The following is a 16,002-nucleotide window of genomic DNA, read 5'->3' as shown; positions in this document are numbered from 1 at the left end:
GCAAAATCTAAAAAAAACAAGATTTGTTGGCTCCTAGACCAGTTTATTATTTCACTCTCCAGCATTCAAAGAAATGTGATCTGCAAAAAAAAACTAGATACAAAGGCCTTTTACTTCTTTACAAACTACTGTTATCAATGAAATGAATTTACATGCCTTACTTTTTATTCCAAAAGAAAAAAAATCTCCATCTTTTAACACAAGGGTGAAACTGCTTTACAAATACACAAACATCATAAAGATAACCAACTCGGTTGGAAGAACGGGTAGAGGAAAAGACCCCAGAAGGTGCCTTTTCCGTGACTAGCAGAATGTCTTACAGATGTCAACAGTGAAAGATAAACAGGTTGCTTACTTCACACCTATTAAGTCATCACTATTTAAAATGAGTATTCACTCCTGGGATTCCTAAAAGTCTCAAAGGTCCTCTTAGTAGGATGTCATTGGTTTATTCCCAAATATTGCTCAAGTCACAGCGTTCCCATTTCAAAATATAATCCAGAGACTTTGTAAATAGGACCATGGTCAAAATAAAATACAATGAAAAATATCTAAAGAGACTGAAACTTGGAAAGCCAGGATACAATGAGTCTGAGCCACACCAGCCTGTATACTGGAGTCTAACAATCTAATTTAGAAAAGTTACCATTACAGTGCAAGATGATTTGAGAAATGAAGCAGGATATGCAAAAAATAAGTATCATGGAAGTATTCTGTAAATGACAACTTTTTTCTCATTTGTAAAATGGGAATAGTACTCATTTTCCAGGAGTGCTTTTAGGATTAATCAGGAGTATCTGAAAAGCATTTGGTTTGGCAAATTAAGTGCTTAATAACATAGATAGTTTTCAATATGTATGGGAACAACCACTTAAGGTATAACAATGGACTATAATTCAACAGCTGCCCAAACCACATGGACCTTTTGATTTACCACACTCAAAACTCAGAGAATTATTGAATACTATTGTTATAAGTCAAATATTTTCCAACAAAAAATAAAACCAAAGACTAGTAAAAGTGTTATATAGTCACTAATTTTTTAAAAGTAAAATCTCAACCAGCTATGCAACTAAACTCTACTGTAACCTGGAACGTTTTAACCTCAATTCAAAAGAAGTGGAAAAAGAAGGTAGAGGGCAAAACACACAGGAACTACACAGGTACTGTTCTGAAAGATCACACAGGCCCTCCAACCCTTAAGAACCACCAATTCAATGTTCAATGCTAATGATGAAATTATGTAAAGATATAAAAAAGAAATCTCAAATCTGTGATATTTGCTTGAAGCAAACTCTAGATTCCAGTAGGTCAATTTTTATCTCCTTGAAAATAAAGCTGTTAACATTTTCCAACAAAAACCAATCAAGTCAGAATTTATGGACTCTAACCTAGTACCTGTAACTTATGTTCTTGGGCAGGATAAAAAAATATTTTTTTAAAAATAGGGATAAAAATACCTTCATTTTAGACCTCCCTTCAGGCTTGTATATTCTACTGTATGTTCAAAGTTCTTATAAATTAAAGGCTTAAACCCGTTTTTAGATTTTAGATACGACTAAAATCAAATGTGATGGAATCAATGTATGATAAACTTTATATCCTAAAAAGGAACTAAGGAATCCAAAACATGTTTGTGACACTATAAACGTTATTTATTCACTATACACAGAACATGTCCCCTGTAAGATGTACACATAAATGACTAAAAAGTATAATTTGGTGAACATTTTCTCAATTACAGAACATACTAAATCAGCTGGGGTAACAGCTGTCTGCCTCCAAATAATCTAATTATAGCACCCAGGGTCTCCTTTAGATCTAATGCAAAGTTAAATATTTATTTTGGGGATTATTATTTCCTTATGTGTGTGATTGAGGCAGAATTAACAATTTAATAACTAGTATAGTACAGTCACTGCACAATAAATCAGTTTATTACAAATTAAAACATTTTTCATTATTTGTATTAATGGGATGCAAACAAATACTTGTAAAAGGCAGGAAACCAAAAAATTACTTATCTTTGATAGTATATTGAGTTTTATAATTACACTGGGATATGAATGGTGTAAAATATTGTTACAATACACCTCAAAGCAATGAGGCCATATTATAACAATTCACTAGATTGTGCTCAGTAGACATTTATTGAATAAAGGAATTATCTATTCTTCTCCCCAATTATCCAGTACAATGCTGTGCCCATGATAGGGGCTCAATAAATATTTGCTGAACATACTACAAAAGAGGTGAGAAGAGATGGGCCCTCTCAGCTGGATGTCAAGTATAATTGGAATTTACCTGGGAAAGAGAGTGGTTAAAGATGTAAACTGCATGTGGTATACAAGTAAATAAACTCAGATGGCAACAAAGCAAACAAGCAGAAAACACTGGCACCAGAATAAACAAAGGCAAGACGTGCCAATAATGGCGTAAATGGAACTGACTTTTAAGAGATAACCAAGAAAAAGTTTATATTGGACCATACCTTTTCCCACCCAATTCAGTTTGAGACAGACCAATAGAGGCACTGTAAGAGACTATGGCTGTCTTCCTTGATATTCAGACATCCTAGTTTCCAATAGTTTATTATGGACCTGTTACCCATGAATCAATATAAACCTGTTCATATTTAGGGATTAGTTTCCACAAGTACAAAGTTGAATTTCCTTTTATTTGTCCTAAAATGCTTACTTTCAAACTCGAAGGGACTTCAATTATTCCATGTAGTTTTCGATAATTCTTTTATCTTTTCAGACCAGAGTCAAAATATTCGTACAGTATTCATACTGCAGCACCTTCCACCCACCCTTTGGTCGCTTGAACTGCCCTTCTTTGGTTCTTTTTCCGCTTTCAGATCTTTCTTGAAGTGTAGTAAGCAGAACTGTACTGGGTATTCCAGCTGCAGTTTGGTCTTAAATAAAAGAAGGATGTTTGTCAGTTTGGTTTTCTTTATTCTTCTCTGTGGTATACAGGATTTTGTTAGTTGAACTGGATGTAGCAGCTTACTGGGTCAAATTTTCAAGAGAATAGTACAGTAGTTCCCAGGTCTCTCCCCTAGGTTGTAACTTAAGAGCTCATACTCTAATGTAGCACCTCTCCTCTCTCTCTGAAGCATTATCTCTCTTTTCTTCTTGCTTACTTGGCTTAAAAAAAATTCAGAGGGGTCTCAAGTAAAAACAGGTGAAATATTAGCCCTCACTTGTGTGTTGATATGACTATTCAATATTAAGCCCAGTGCCAGACATAGTAGGAACTCAGTAACTGTGAAACTCAACAATGTGGTTCAAAATTAGCTTAATGGTATATAAAGATCCTCACTACCCATCAGTAGGATGCTAACTATTATGAGTTCAACTGTAGTATATAATCCTTGTGAAGCTGTTAGGTACATTATTTGATAAACAATATAAGCTTCTCAAGAAAATGGTGTTGTCTAAAAATAAATTAAGGAAAAAAAAAAAAAGATTAGACCTTTTAATTCTAAACAGACTGAACAATTTCATTAGGCTCTTTCCTCAACTGACTTCTCTCAAATTAGTCTGTTTAAAACAAAATTTAAAAAAAAATCTTATCTTGACCAGTCATTTACTGCCTTATCTTTGTGCCTCAGTTTCCTAATCTGTGACAGAAAATAAAAGCATCTTTATTCTCATAGGGTTTTGTGGAGAGTGAATGAATCAACATACAGCCTCTTGAACAGTGTCTGGCACATGGTAAATACTTAATGAGTTACCTGCTATAAATGTAAAAGTAGCCAGAATTCAATCCACATAACACCTGTACTACGCCCCCACAGTGGCTATCACTTAATAAGTGCTCACCACCATTCAATGAAAAAAATTAAAAATCATGTCATAAGCATAAGGCCTGATGGATCTTGTTTAGGAAGGGGGAGAGAGTTATTGATTCAGCCATTAATGAAAGTATAAATTTAAAATTAGTAGGCCCAAATTTAATTTTAATATGTATCTTAACACTATCAAATAACCTCTTAAGCTATTTAACCTAAGAGGTTTAATGAGCAATCATGAATGACATACGTAAGGAGTTCTTAAATACTATGTAAAAGATGTAGACTTCTGTAATTTCCAAAGTAAGTTATGCCTAGTGCAATGCTGATTAAAAATATTTCTAAATCTACAAAGGACTGTTTTCATTATTTTAGAATCATTATCCAATACTATAATAATTCCAGTTAATCATTATTTCCTTCATTTTGTTTTTATTATAGCATGTTTGCTTAATTTACAGCAAGCAGAAAATAAGCTGGGTCTTGTTTTGATCCAAACATTGATGTTTTTAAAGGTTGTACACAATATTTGTTAAAAAGAACATATAAAAATACCTTTTTAGAAGCTTCTATAAGAAAGAAAATACAAAGTTTAACCCCACAACTTTCCTCTTTGCTAGAACTGCAAACTACTGCTACAGTTTTAAATAGACTTTTTGTTGTTTAAACTATACATCCAGGAAAATCTAAAAAAATTAAAGAAACGTGCATATAAATGATTGCATAGCAGAACATGAACATTAACTGCAAACAGTAAAGAAATGAAAGTTAGAAATACTATCAAATATACAAAGGTTGTAGAATCAATCCTTTAAACACATTCCACAAACAGTATTTAAAAACCATCTTTTTGTTCTTTACAGGCTAGGCCTAGATTTCTAAAACCAAAGTTGAAAAAAGTAATCCTCTAAAGGAATCGTTTCCCCATAATACTTCTTACATCTGCAAGCAAGCAAGCACTCTGAGATTTTAAAAGATGCTAGCTTTTTACTCTGAAATGAGACTGGACATTTCAAGTCACTTTTTTTTTGCCCCCCACCCAAACGATCATTCAGAGAAATACTAGAAATTATAAATAGTTAATGGTATTATTTCCCCATTTTTAGTCAGGTATGACATTGATAATCAAAAGCTCAAGAAGTGGCTCTTGCTTAAAACTGACAATCCCTTTTTCCAAAATTATTTTAAATTTCATGGCACCACAGAATCATTCACCTAGAATGGGAGTGTTCTCTTTCCACTTGCCTCACATTAAACAAGCTGAGGTGTGAAGAGCAAGCCTGCCTCATAAAGAGGTAGGCAAATTTTGATACAAATGCACAAGGCGAGTGCGCTTAAGCATCAAAATTCAGTTCTTTTACACTGTGCACAAACACACACACACACACACACAAACCTACTTTGAAACAATTCACTTGCTCCTAACAGCAGTAAGAAAACTAAGCAACAATGCTTCTTAATAGAATAACTACGTTAAGAACATTCTTTTCCCCTTAAAATTTATTTGTCATTGTTGACCTGCTTGAAGTTTAAGGGGAGCTTTTCTCATGTTTTCATGTTCCAAACCTTCATAGAAACCAGGAGGGAAAAAAAAAAAAAAAAAAAAAACCAACAAAAAAAAAACAGTGAAGGCTCCATGTTTCAGTCGAAAACTTAATCTCCCTGAAAATGCTACTTAACCCAGTTGGCATCATTCCCCAAGACAGTGGGGTAAACAAAAGAACTATTCCACACTGTATCATAAATAAACTATTATCACGGGCCTAGACATCTTGACAAGACAGAAAGGTCCACCCTGAACCTAATGTGTCTGAGCAGTCAGTGTTGTACTGTGGCTACAACTTCACTTTTGTATCATTCCATCTTATTAGCAAGCTACATTTCTAGGTTAACAGTTCTACCAAATATGGATATGAAAGTTTATTTTTAATAAGACAATGTTGCAAATTATGGTCAACCAACATCTTTTCACCAAATACTTCAAGCATAAAAAATGAGAATCTTTACAAAAATATACAGAGACACCACAAATTGGTAGCTGCCCATAACATTAAACAAACTGGACTCTTAAGAGTGGCTTCTCAACAGCATATCATTTTAATTATAACCATTGCCTGGTACAGGGAAAACTAACAAGTGTTTTTTACGCATCATTGCAACATTGTATTCCTGATAATTTAAGTATACCAAACTATGAGTAAATGAATGATACATGCCTAAAAATAATCATGGTTTATACTATCAGTGGCCACTGGACTTAGGACTAGTCCAAGACCTTGATCTAGATTTTGACCTAGACCTAGACTGTGATCTTGACTGAGATTTGGATCTAGGTGGTTCTTTTTTCCTTGATTCCTTTTCATATCTTGAGCCAGACTTATAATGTGTTTTGGAATCTGTTTTAGAGGTGCCTCTAGTTTTGGTGTGAGATGCAGACCTAGAACGTGATTTAGCCTTCATTTCTTTCTTGGGCTGGGACTTGGACCGTGATCTTGAATTGGATTTAGATCTTGAAAAAGATCGATTTCGGTGTTTGAATCTTTCAAAACAGAGGAGAGATACAATTAGAGTAAAAATTAGATTCTATATTAATCAAATTTGTTATTTTTAGAGCAAAAGTTCACTCTGAATTGAAAAACATGAGTCTTGTTTCAAAGCAAAGTTATTTACCTATCATTGTCGGAATGGCTTCTGCTACGCCGTGGTCTTCCAGTCGGTCTACTGCTAAAAAGCATATCAGAAAAAGCAAACAGTGACAAATGTCTATTTATAGGTCTTAAAACTTTTCAAACAAAACACTACTTTTAGTCTCAACAAAGTATTCAACACATATAATATATACAAAAAGGTAAAAATACAATGCTAACAAACACATCCTTTTTGTTTTTGAGACAGGATCTCACTATGTTGCCCAGGTTGGCCTTGAACTTCTGTATTCAAGCAACCTTACTGCTTCAGCCTCCCCAGTAGGTGGGATTACAAGTCCACGCCCCCACTCCTGATCATGAACATATATTTTTATTAAAAACAGATCACTGTACATCAAACTTACTTTCGAGGGCTATAAGATCTTCTATAGTTGTAATCAAAAGACCGACTTCTTGATCTCCTCCTTTCGTAACTTCGGCTTCTAGAACGTCTGTATCTATCATAATCATCATAGCGTGAAGAACTGTACACATTCCTCCCTTCCTTGGCTTTCATTTGATTTGGAGCTAGGATATACACAGAACACAAGTATTCAGAAACATTGAAATTTAGTATTTACATCCTTAAATTGTAGGAAAAAAAAAATCCCCACATTCCCTTCTCTAATACCAAGGCAGAGGAATAATGTGTTTTACAATCTGTCTTAGACATGCCTTTAGTTTTGGTAAGATGCAGATCTAGAAGACGATTTAGTCTTTTTTCTTGGGTTGGGTCAAGGTTATAAATATTCATCTTGGGTATTTATTTATCTTCAAAGATGTGTACCACAAGACTGCTTTATGTAAAAACTACAATTTCCTTGACTTAATGCCTTATATACACTACACCTTTGGTTCTCGACTCATCTCACTCAATTCTACAGATACTTTAAGTATGAATGTGTATGTATATATAAAAAACAGTGACTACCTAGGAACCCATCATCCAGTTCCAGAACAAGAGAATTAACAACTATGTCTACCTAAGTGCTCTTACTCTTTAGCAGTTATGTTAATCTCTATTTTCCAGTATTTTTCCAGGGTAAAATAATGGTTGAGCCATAATTCAAACTGAGGTCTACTTTACCCTAAAGTCTATACTCCTGCCTCACTGAAATATAGCTAAAATCTGGTGTACACCTTGCATAATAATTAAAAGAGTACTAAAATAAGATCTAGTCTAGGTTTAATCTGGATAGCCCTTCCAGGTATATCAGTTCACTTCCATAGTCATGCAGCCACATAACAAACTTTGAAGTTTTTTTTTTTTTTTTAAGTTTCCTTTAAAAAAATACTTTTATTTATTTTTATGTGATGCTGAGGATTAAATCCAGTGCCTAACTCATGCTAGGCAACAACACCAACCCCACTCTGAAGATCTCTATGAGGAAGAAAAATGGCTCAAGAGACCCAAAATGTTATAAATTTATATCCCTTTCAATTCCACTCCCAGTATATGAAACATGTCACAGCTGATAGTATTGATCAACTTTCTAAAAAGAGTTGAAATACATTTCAGGCATTCTCCATGCCCTACCTACACCTACCCCAAAACGTTGTAAAATACGAAGTACCCAAGATACTATGTTCTTAAAACAATCTTCTGGGATCTGAACAGAGTACACATATTGCAACAACGCTTCCAAAAATCAATCTCGAAAAATTTTCTAAAATGGATTTAAACTTATGCTAGGTGTAATGGTACTTACTCTTTCGATCCCCCTGTGCAAACTGTATTTCGATTTGACGTCCACAAATCCATTTTCTGTCCAAATTATGTAAAGCATCTTCAGCATCACGAACATCCTCAAATGTGCTAAATGTTAAGGGGGCTTGGGAAATTTTGCAAACTTTGATAATGAATCAAAGTTCAGTTGGTAAGGCTGGAACAATTCACAAAGTCCTAATATTCTAAAAAAATCAACCAAATCCTACTTGTTACTTGGGTTGATTCAGCCAACATAACGCTTCACAACATAAAAGTACGTGTGATTTTCTAAGGCAAATGTTTTAGAAAACACGTGAACACGTTATCAGATCTGTTATAGCTAAATCATCAAGTTATCCTATTAAAAAGTTTCCCCAAGTTTTAAAAAGTTAACTTTATAAACAAGAAAGATAAGAAAAACAAGCCAGTCAATTCTATGCTGGGTGCCAAAAATTTCTTAAAACCCAAATACTGTTTTCATACATTTGTTTTAAATGGAAAAAAAGGAAAAGGCCAATAGTTCTTGTGTAAGCAAGCAGTATATGCCTTACCTTAGAAAAGGTGAAAGCATTAACTCCAAATGTATTTGCTATTTTTCCCCAGATATATCTAATACTATTATTTCATATATTTGTCTTCCTTGCACCGCACTAGAAAGATAGGCTGCTAGCCACTTGTGGGTATTAAGACAGTATCACTATACCAAATGCATATTACATCCATGCAACAAAAAGCATACTATCAAGAAAAAAACAGAGCATCATAAGGATCCTGAGACTGGAAAGCCCCAGCCATGATACTAAATATAAAGCTTCCTGCAAAGTAGTTTTGGGACTGGTTTCCAACTTGAGAATTTCAAGATAACATTTACCAGCATTAACTAGTATCTTTTGGTATTCATTTTTGATTTGAGAAGCTAAGTTGCTATGACTTTCCCACTCGAGTCAGCAGTAATACTATGAGAACCTTGGGGTTTATTAGTTATTCTGTCCAAATGTAGCTCCTTTTCTAAAATCATCATTCCAACAGAAGTCAAATATACATTCAAGGTAGTGTCTGATATAAAAGGTTTGGAAAGGGAGCCAACTATGAATTTTCATTCTATCCTACTAAAAATACACAAATAAATAAATAAATCACTATTCTAGTTTGCCATTTTTAGTTCTCAGATTTGAAAACAGAACAACACGAGATTAGGAGAGCTGATTTATAAAACATCCCTGAAGTGACTCATTCAAGACTGATGTAAGTGTTCTTTAATTACAAATGCAATGGTCTGCCTCAGTCTTACTAGACTTCCTTGTGTTATGAAAGGAATTAAGGACTGCAGTGGGTCCCCAACTCTTTTCCTAAGGCCACTGTGTGTAGGTTAAATGGAAGGAGGTTTGCTCTTGTTCAATTCTTAAATAACCCAGCATTTCAAAATGAAAATGCTGATGGAGGGATTCAGGACCTTGAATACTATAAATGAACATCCCTGAAAGTTGATGCAGTTGGGCTCCAAACTAATTAAGAGGAGATAAGTTCACTAATGGGTATACTACTTTGTCACCCCAACAGAGAATATAATAACTTAAAAAAGGATTTTCATCAAGGGCTATAAAAAAAAAAATTATGGGCTGGATGGTAAGGTTCTACACCGTTCCTGTTAAGCTACAGATAGGAAGAGAAGGCTAACTGGGAAGAGTCAGGCCAGAGAGCAGCAGGAGGGGCAGCCAAGTATCACTCTAATGCCAGTTGTGGAGAAATTTGTACTTCAGGGTCTTTGCAAAAGTGGAACTGGTAAGCCTGTTACGTATTTCTTACTGTTATGTATTTCTTTTTTTTAACTATTTTAACACCACAATCAAGACCTACTGAACATGTATTTTTTATCACTCTTTTGGATTCCTTTGTGTAACCAACCACCCTTTTCTAAAGGCTCGAATATCACCATGAGTCAAAATTTCTGTTCTTGACTTCCACACCATCCCAAACTAGGTAAAATCAGATCAACATTATAAGTCAGAATGCATCACTACCTTTATTTACCAAGCCATATGTAGATATATATCTTCTCTGTAAAAGTTTTGCAACTAAGTTCCACAACTGTCTTTGATTGCTGGTCCTGCAGTAGCAGCTTGGCCTTTCCTTATTAATTCTTACTTGGACTCTACTAACTAGAAAGTTCTGAGGAACTTACTGAACATTTAAGTAGTAAGAATTCTTCCTGACCTCAAGTCCACAGCCCAAATCTTTGTTTTTGCAGGGAGATGATCTCACTGAAGGGAAGAAGCAAGGTCACCTGAAACTCTGGGTCAAGGATAGAATTCCCACACATCCTGATTAGGTATCCATACTAGGGAGAAGGCCTTCTTCTGCAACCCATTCAAGGCCAACTGATCATATGTGCTAAAGCAGTGCAGGGCCAGAAAGCTTCAGAGTTAAGCTCCAGAAGTTAGGAATTTGTGTGTGTTCCCAGAAGTCATTTAAAAATTTATATGGTATTTCTAGTGGATCTGACAGTACATGACCACCAGAGCTGTTTCTAAGTAGCCCCCAGTGCATGCACTTGTCTCCCTTTTAAGCAGGGCTCTGTGGCTTGAGCCCAGAACTTCATGCTACTTCAAAGAGCCTCTGACCACCTGGTCCAAAACCAAAATATGCCGAATTTAAGCTTAACAATGTTACATCTGGTTATACTTTAACTTGATAAGCTAAAAGAGTGCATTTATACAAGACCACAATCACAACATCAAAGGCCCACACAAATCAAGTTACAGGTTTTGTCACTAGACCAAACCAAAATAACTTTGAAAATTAACTGCTTATAAAACATTAAAAAAAACAAAAAGGAAAATAGTTATTCTGTAGGATACATCAGGTATGACTCCTTTAATCTTGGCCATCATTCAACTTCATCTTGACCTTTAACTCTTTAAGTGCTTGTCAGAAGGACTTGTCATGAGATGCTTGGCCAAATATGACAGATGGCTTTATCTTTAACTTTGAAAAACAACCTTTTCCCCCTTTGTAGATAAAGCGAGGCTTTGTCTCCCATTAGGCTTGTCCTTCTTCCAGCTTTTCTTTATTTTTTCTTTTCCCAAACTCTCCCTTCTCTTCAAGCCTGATCCTTAAGAGGTCTTTGGCTTGTCTACTTGCCTTAAGTGTTGAATTCTACTCTAAAGGTTCTTTCATGCTTTCTCTTTGGGGTCGCCATAACTGTACAGCTTTACATTCTGAGGTAACAACAGAGGACAGCAAATTAGGGGACAATATTAAAGAAGTTTACCTCATTTTTATACAATTTGTTTTTGATCAAGTGATTCAAATTAACAAACAAAAATACTAAACTTTAATTGCTAAGCACAAGAACATATTAACTTTTAATTTGACTTACATTAAAGGTGGTAGAAACCAGAGTGTATTCAAATTTAAATCACATATTATAATCACTGATTTGAGTTTCAGCATCATGAATGGGAATTTAAATATTTAACTATTTTTGGATTAACTTTAAGAAAATAGTAAGAGCAATGTGAGTCAGAATTAATTTTCAAAAATTTGGAGACATAAGACATTAGAGGACAAAAATAAACTACTTTTTAGATGTTACCACTTACATAAACTTGAATTTCAAACTTCAACACCCCTCACTAATCAGCATCTGAAGAAAGGATATTGAACATAAGCAAATCCTCTTGGGCGTCGAGTGTAGAAATCAAGTGGAACATACACATCGACTATAGGACCATAACGACCAAATTCACGCCGTAAATCTTCAGACCTAAAACATCATGAAAAGAACTCAAATTTTTATGTTCATTCCCTTAAAAGAGTTTTATAAGTAATAATTATTTGCCAATAATCTTAACAGAAGGGGCGGTGATTAGTAACACTATAACCCTAGGGTCTCAGCTGTATCCTTGCCCTAACTGACTTGAAACAGAAAAGCTTTCTAAATTTTGACATTGAGGCAATTGTCAATACAAAAAATGTAGTAGCAATACCTTTTTGATAAAGGAAAGCCAGGATCCAAGAATTTGGAAGATTAAAATGCAGTTTGAGTCCATTTATTACTTTACACAGAAAAGACATGTAAGGAAACAATCACAATTTTTAAATCTACAGCCTTCATTTTTCATAAAAGGTAGAGCAGTACTGCTCTGGGTTATTTTTAACAGTATCAAATTAACTCTAGCACTCTGGAAAATACAGAACAAAATCGCCCCCAAATCGTAGTGAGTTAAGACAATTAATTAGCGGTAAATAAAGTCTGGCGGGGAAAAAAAAGCCTCACATAGAATTAACTCCTTAAACATTGTCAAAACAACAAAGGAGAGATTCTTTTAGATGCTTAGAATTATTGCTTTTTCCTTACAATAATAAGACAGAAGGAAGTAAATCACACAACGCCAACCGAAAAAGGCTTGTTTGCAGGTTATTTGTTAAATATTTAAGCATCGTCATGTGATAAGATCTCTTCCAAAAAATTCTTATAGGCAATTCGCAGCAAATAAGGCGACTGCTGAAAACAAAGCCTATTTAAGTACAATCTCAATCAATCTCAATTAGCTATCAAAGTGGAGACCTCCTCAACCTCCCTTTCCAAAGGGTCACCAGATTCTCCGCGAAAAAGGAAACTACTCCATGTAACGGGAAGATTTTTATTTCTGAAATCTCAGCATCGCTTTCCTCCCAACGTCTCCTGCGGATTAACCACTACGAATATGCACACAGCCGCTGCGAAGGCAAGGACAGCACATGCTCTTCCGCGCTCCTCCCCCTCAACCCCGTTATTGCACTGCAATCTTTTTTCTTTTTTAACTAAAAACCAACCAAGCCACCCGCCCCGCTGCGGGGCGAGGGGGCGTGCACCCCGCCGAACCGGGAAGGAGCTCAATGGCAGCGGGCGGCTGGCAGGCCCCGCCGAGGGCGCGGGCAGAAGGCTCGCCGCGGCGGGGGAGGGGCCGCGCCGCCACGCGGCCCGCGCACCCCGCGGCCGCCCGGCCCGACCCGGCCCGGCCCGGCGGCCAGGGCGCCGCCTCGCTCCGGCGCGGCCTAGTGCGGGCGCCAAGGCGGGCGCGGAACCCGCCATCTTCACCCCGCCCTTCCCCCGGCCCGCCGCCGCTCGGTCCTCTGCGTGCGCCCGCGGCCTCCTCGCGCAGGCCCCGAGTACCTGCCCTGAACCTACCTGGTGTCGTCGGCCACGTTCCTGACGAACAGAGACGTGTTGGGGGGGCGCAGGTAGCGGGACATGACGGCGGCGCGAGTCTCGGCCAGGGGCAGTAACGGGCTCGGCAAACCGTCCGCGACTCCGGCGGCGGCTCCTCAGACACAGACACACACGCACACAGCCAGAGGACTCCGCTACGGCAACCACCCTCTTCTCGCGAGACTTCACTCCCGCCTCCACTCCCCCCTTCTACCTCGGCGCAACGCCGGGCCGGGCAACGGTTCTTTCCCGCGAGATTACCAGGCGTGCGCCTGCGCACGTGGAGGGCTGGAGCACGAGCCGCAGCCTCGGTCTCATTCATTGGCTTTTCGCGCTGGCGCTTCCCCTCCCCTCCCAGGCCTCTTTCTTTCTTTAGTGCTTCTTTTTCCCGCCTTTGCTGGCTTGCACCTCCTCCCCCTCCCCCAGGAAGCAAACGTCTTGGCCCCTAGGCCACATTTTACAGTTAATACTAAATGGACCGAGGTTTTGGCATTATAATTCGGAGAGACTGCCCTGTGTTGCCTAGGCTTTTATTGGAGCCCAGACAACCAAGAGGAGAAATTTACGGCTTGCACCGAGTATGCAAACTAAGGAGGCGTCTGCCGTTCCGGGGAGCCGGGCCTGTTGCCCTAGTGCTGTGGGCAGGCTTGGGCATACTCCCCGGGCCGGATGGCTCGCAGCCCACACCTATCCCCGCAGCTTCCTACAGATGAAAGGCCGACCAGACCTGACATTTTAATCTCTCACCATGTATACTGTATTTGTTGCTAATGGCTTCCTGGGTGTGCCAAGTTCCTGTGCTGTAGTGGTTCTCAAGCTTGTTGGGCTCATTACCCCTTCACACCTGGAAGACCCCAGAGAGGTTTCTTTTTTGTTTATGTTTTTTGGTGGTTGATTGTTTTTGTTCTGGGGCTTGAACTCAAAGCAAGGGTTCTACTGTTTAGCTCTACCCCAGCACACACACCCCATTTTAATGTGTGCTATATCTGTAATTACTCTTTTTGAATTTAAAATGAATGTTTTAAGACATAGTAACGCACACATTCCACTACCATTCCTCAAACATCATATGCAGTCTCTGGAAAACTCCATTCTGGATTTGTGGACAGTATGAGCATGAAAAAGGCAAATGATATTTAGTCTGCTTTTCACTTTGGAGAACTCCTGAGAACCATTCCCTACTCCTGTTAGAACACCCCTGGCATGTCCTCCATGGCCAAGCAGATAGCAGGGAATCAAGTTTTAACCAAATGGTCTTTTTATTTTAGGTAAAGGCCATAAAAGAATTATTTTTGCATCAACCAGCATCCAAGGCAATTGACCTGACACAGGTGGTGATAGGATAGCGCTCTGTAGCAAAGCTATTGTTTCTACATTTACGTTTCCCCAGAAGCTTTGGGCACATAATTTATTAAAATGTTTATTGATTAGCTATTAATTTTCAGATGTTATGTTAGACTCCAGAAATTCAGTCATAAACAGCATGCAACTTGTGTCTCCAGGGAGTGGGTAATTGAAAATAAGTAGGTAAACAACTAAAGTAGTTGCAGATTTGGAATATGAAGGAAACAGTAATGTGGTAGCGTTTCTTTGTTTTGTTTTTAACTCCTCAAACAGGGCTGTCCAGGAAGAGCTTGTACTCTCAGTTATTTATTTTTTAGTGGCAAGAAAACAGACTTGGAGCTGGACGAGGTGGTGCACACCTGTTATCCCAGGGCCTCGGGAGGCTGAGGCAGGATGATCACAAGTTCAAAGCCAGCCTCAGCAACTTAGTGAGGCCCTAAGCAACTTAGTGAAAAAAATCTCAAAATAACATTTTCCCTAGTTATAAGTATTATATGGTTATTGTTAAGATTTGGGGGATTTAAAAAAAATTTTTTTTTTTTTGTACTAGGAATTGAATCCAGGGGTGCTTTACCCCAGAACTACATCTCCAGCCCTTTTTATTTTTTTAGACAGGGTCTCAATAAATTGCTGAGGGCTTAGGCTAAGTTGCTGAGGCTGGCTTTGAATTTGTAATCCTGTCTCGGTCACGTGTGTTGCTGGCGTTACAGATGTGCACCACTGTGCCCAGTGGGAATGAAAAATTTAAAGAAAAAAAAAATCACCACTGATCATATTTGCACAGTTAATTACTATTAAAACTTTGATGTATTTCTGTACGCTTACATAAATGTTAAAATTCAAATCATACTACGCGTACAGTTTTGTCATTTCCCCCCAACCATGTTTATCAAAAGTATCTTCCTGTGCTCACTTTAGCAGCACACATACAAAAATTGAAACGATACAGAGAAGATTAGCATGGCTTCTACCTAAGAATGAGGTGCACGTTCTGGAAGTGTTCCATAGTTTTCAATAAAAAGATGGGAAGAAAAATATCTCCCCTGGCCATTCAATAGTTTTAACAAATATAATTTTTAATCCTCAAGTCCCAAGTTTTAAATTCTGTGAATATTTCAATTAAATTGTGCATTAAAATACATTGGAAAGCATAACCTGCAGCTTATTATATAATTAGTCATCACTAATATTAATGATGTAATGATCATTGATATAAATATTAAGTAACCATTATTATGATTATTAATATGATTTTGATTGTCAATATTGTTCA

At 37.4% G+C, this 16,002-nt stretch overlaps 1 protein-coding gene and 1 non-coding gene across 7 annotated transcripts; one reads left to right on the top strand and one right to left on the bottom strand.

Moving 5' to 3' along the window:
- Nucleotides 1-1,910: 1,910 nt before the first annotated feature.
- On the bottom strand, nt 1,911-13,591 carry Srsf10 (serine and arginine rich splicing factor 10). Of its 6 annotated transcripts, XM_047545372.1 has the most exons (7): nt 13,365-13,589; nt 11,853-11,957; nt 8,193-8,296; nt 6,849-7,011; nt 6,467-6,520; nt 6,234-6,335; nt 1,911-2,917 (listed from the first exon to the last, which is right to left on the bottom strand). In XM_047545372.1, exons 1-7 carry the CDS (start codon nt 13,427-13,429, stop codon nt 2,857-2,859), a joined length of 654 nt encoding a protein of 217 aa, XP_047401328.1. In that variant the 5' UTR covers nt 13,430-13,589; the 3' UTR covers nt 1,911-2,856. The 6 variants fall into 6 exon arrangements, with proteins under 6 accessions (XP_047401328.1, XP_047401320.1, XP_047401312.1 ...); XM_047545364.1 differs by lacking the exon at nt 6,234-6,335 and having other exon boundaries at nt 6,467-6,517; XM_047545356.1 differs by lacking the exon at nt 6,234-6,335 and having other exon boundaries at nt 13,365-13,584.
- Nucleotides 13,592-15,634: 2,043 nt separating this feature from the next.
- On the top strand, nt 15,635-15,741 carry LOC124968366 (U6 spliceosomal RNA). Its single transcript, XR_007105690.1, has one exon. It is a non-coding gene; the product is annotated as a U6 spliceosomal RNA (small nuclear RNA).
- The last annotated feature ends 261 nt before the right edge of the window (nt 15,742-16,002 follow it).

This window comes from Sciurus carolinensis, chromosome 1 (genome assembly GCF_902686445.1).
Source record: "Sciurus carolinensis chromosome 1, mSciCar1.2, whole genome shotgun sequence".
Lineage (NCBI taxonomy): Eukaryota > Metazoa > Chordata > Mammalia > Rodentia > Sciuridae > Sciurus > Sciurus carolinensis.
Note: the sequence above shows the minus strand (reverse complement) of the source record. Positions and strands in the feature narration are given on the sequence as shown.

Excerpts from the sequence above, each read along its gene's own strand:
- Srsf10 (XM_047545328.1), bottom strand. The coding sequence starts at position 13,429 with ATGTCCCGCTACCTGCGCCCCCCCAACACGTCTCTGTTCGTCAGGAAC. Across the intron at positions 11,958-13,364 it reads AACGTGGCCGACGACACCAG|GTCTGAAGATTTACGGCGTG; the intron begins GTAGGTTCAGGG and ends ATGATGTTTTAG. Across the intron at positions 6,521-6,848 it reads AGATCTTATAGCCCTCGAAA|CAGTAGACCGACTGGAAGAC; the intron begins GTAAGTTTGATG and ends TATGCTTTTTAG.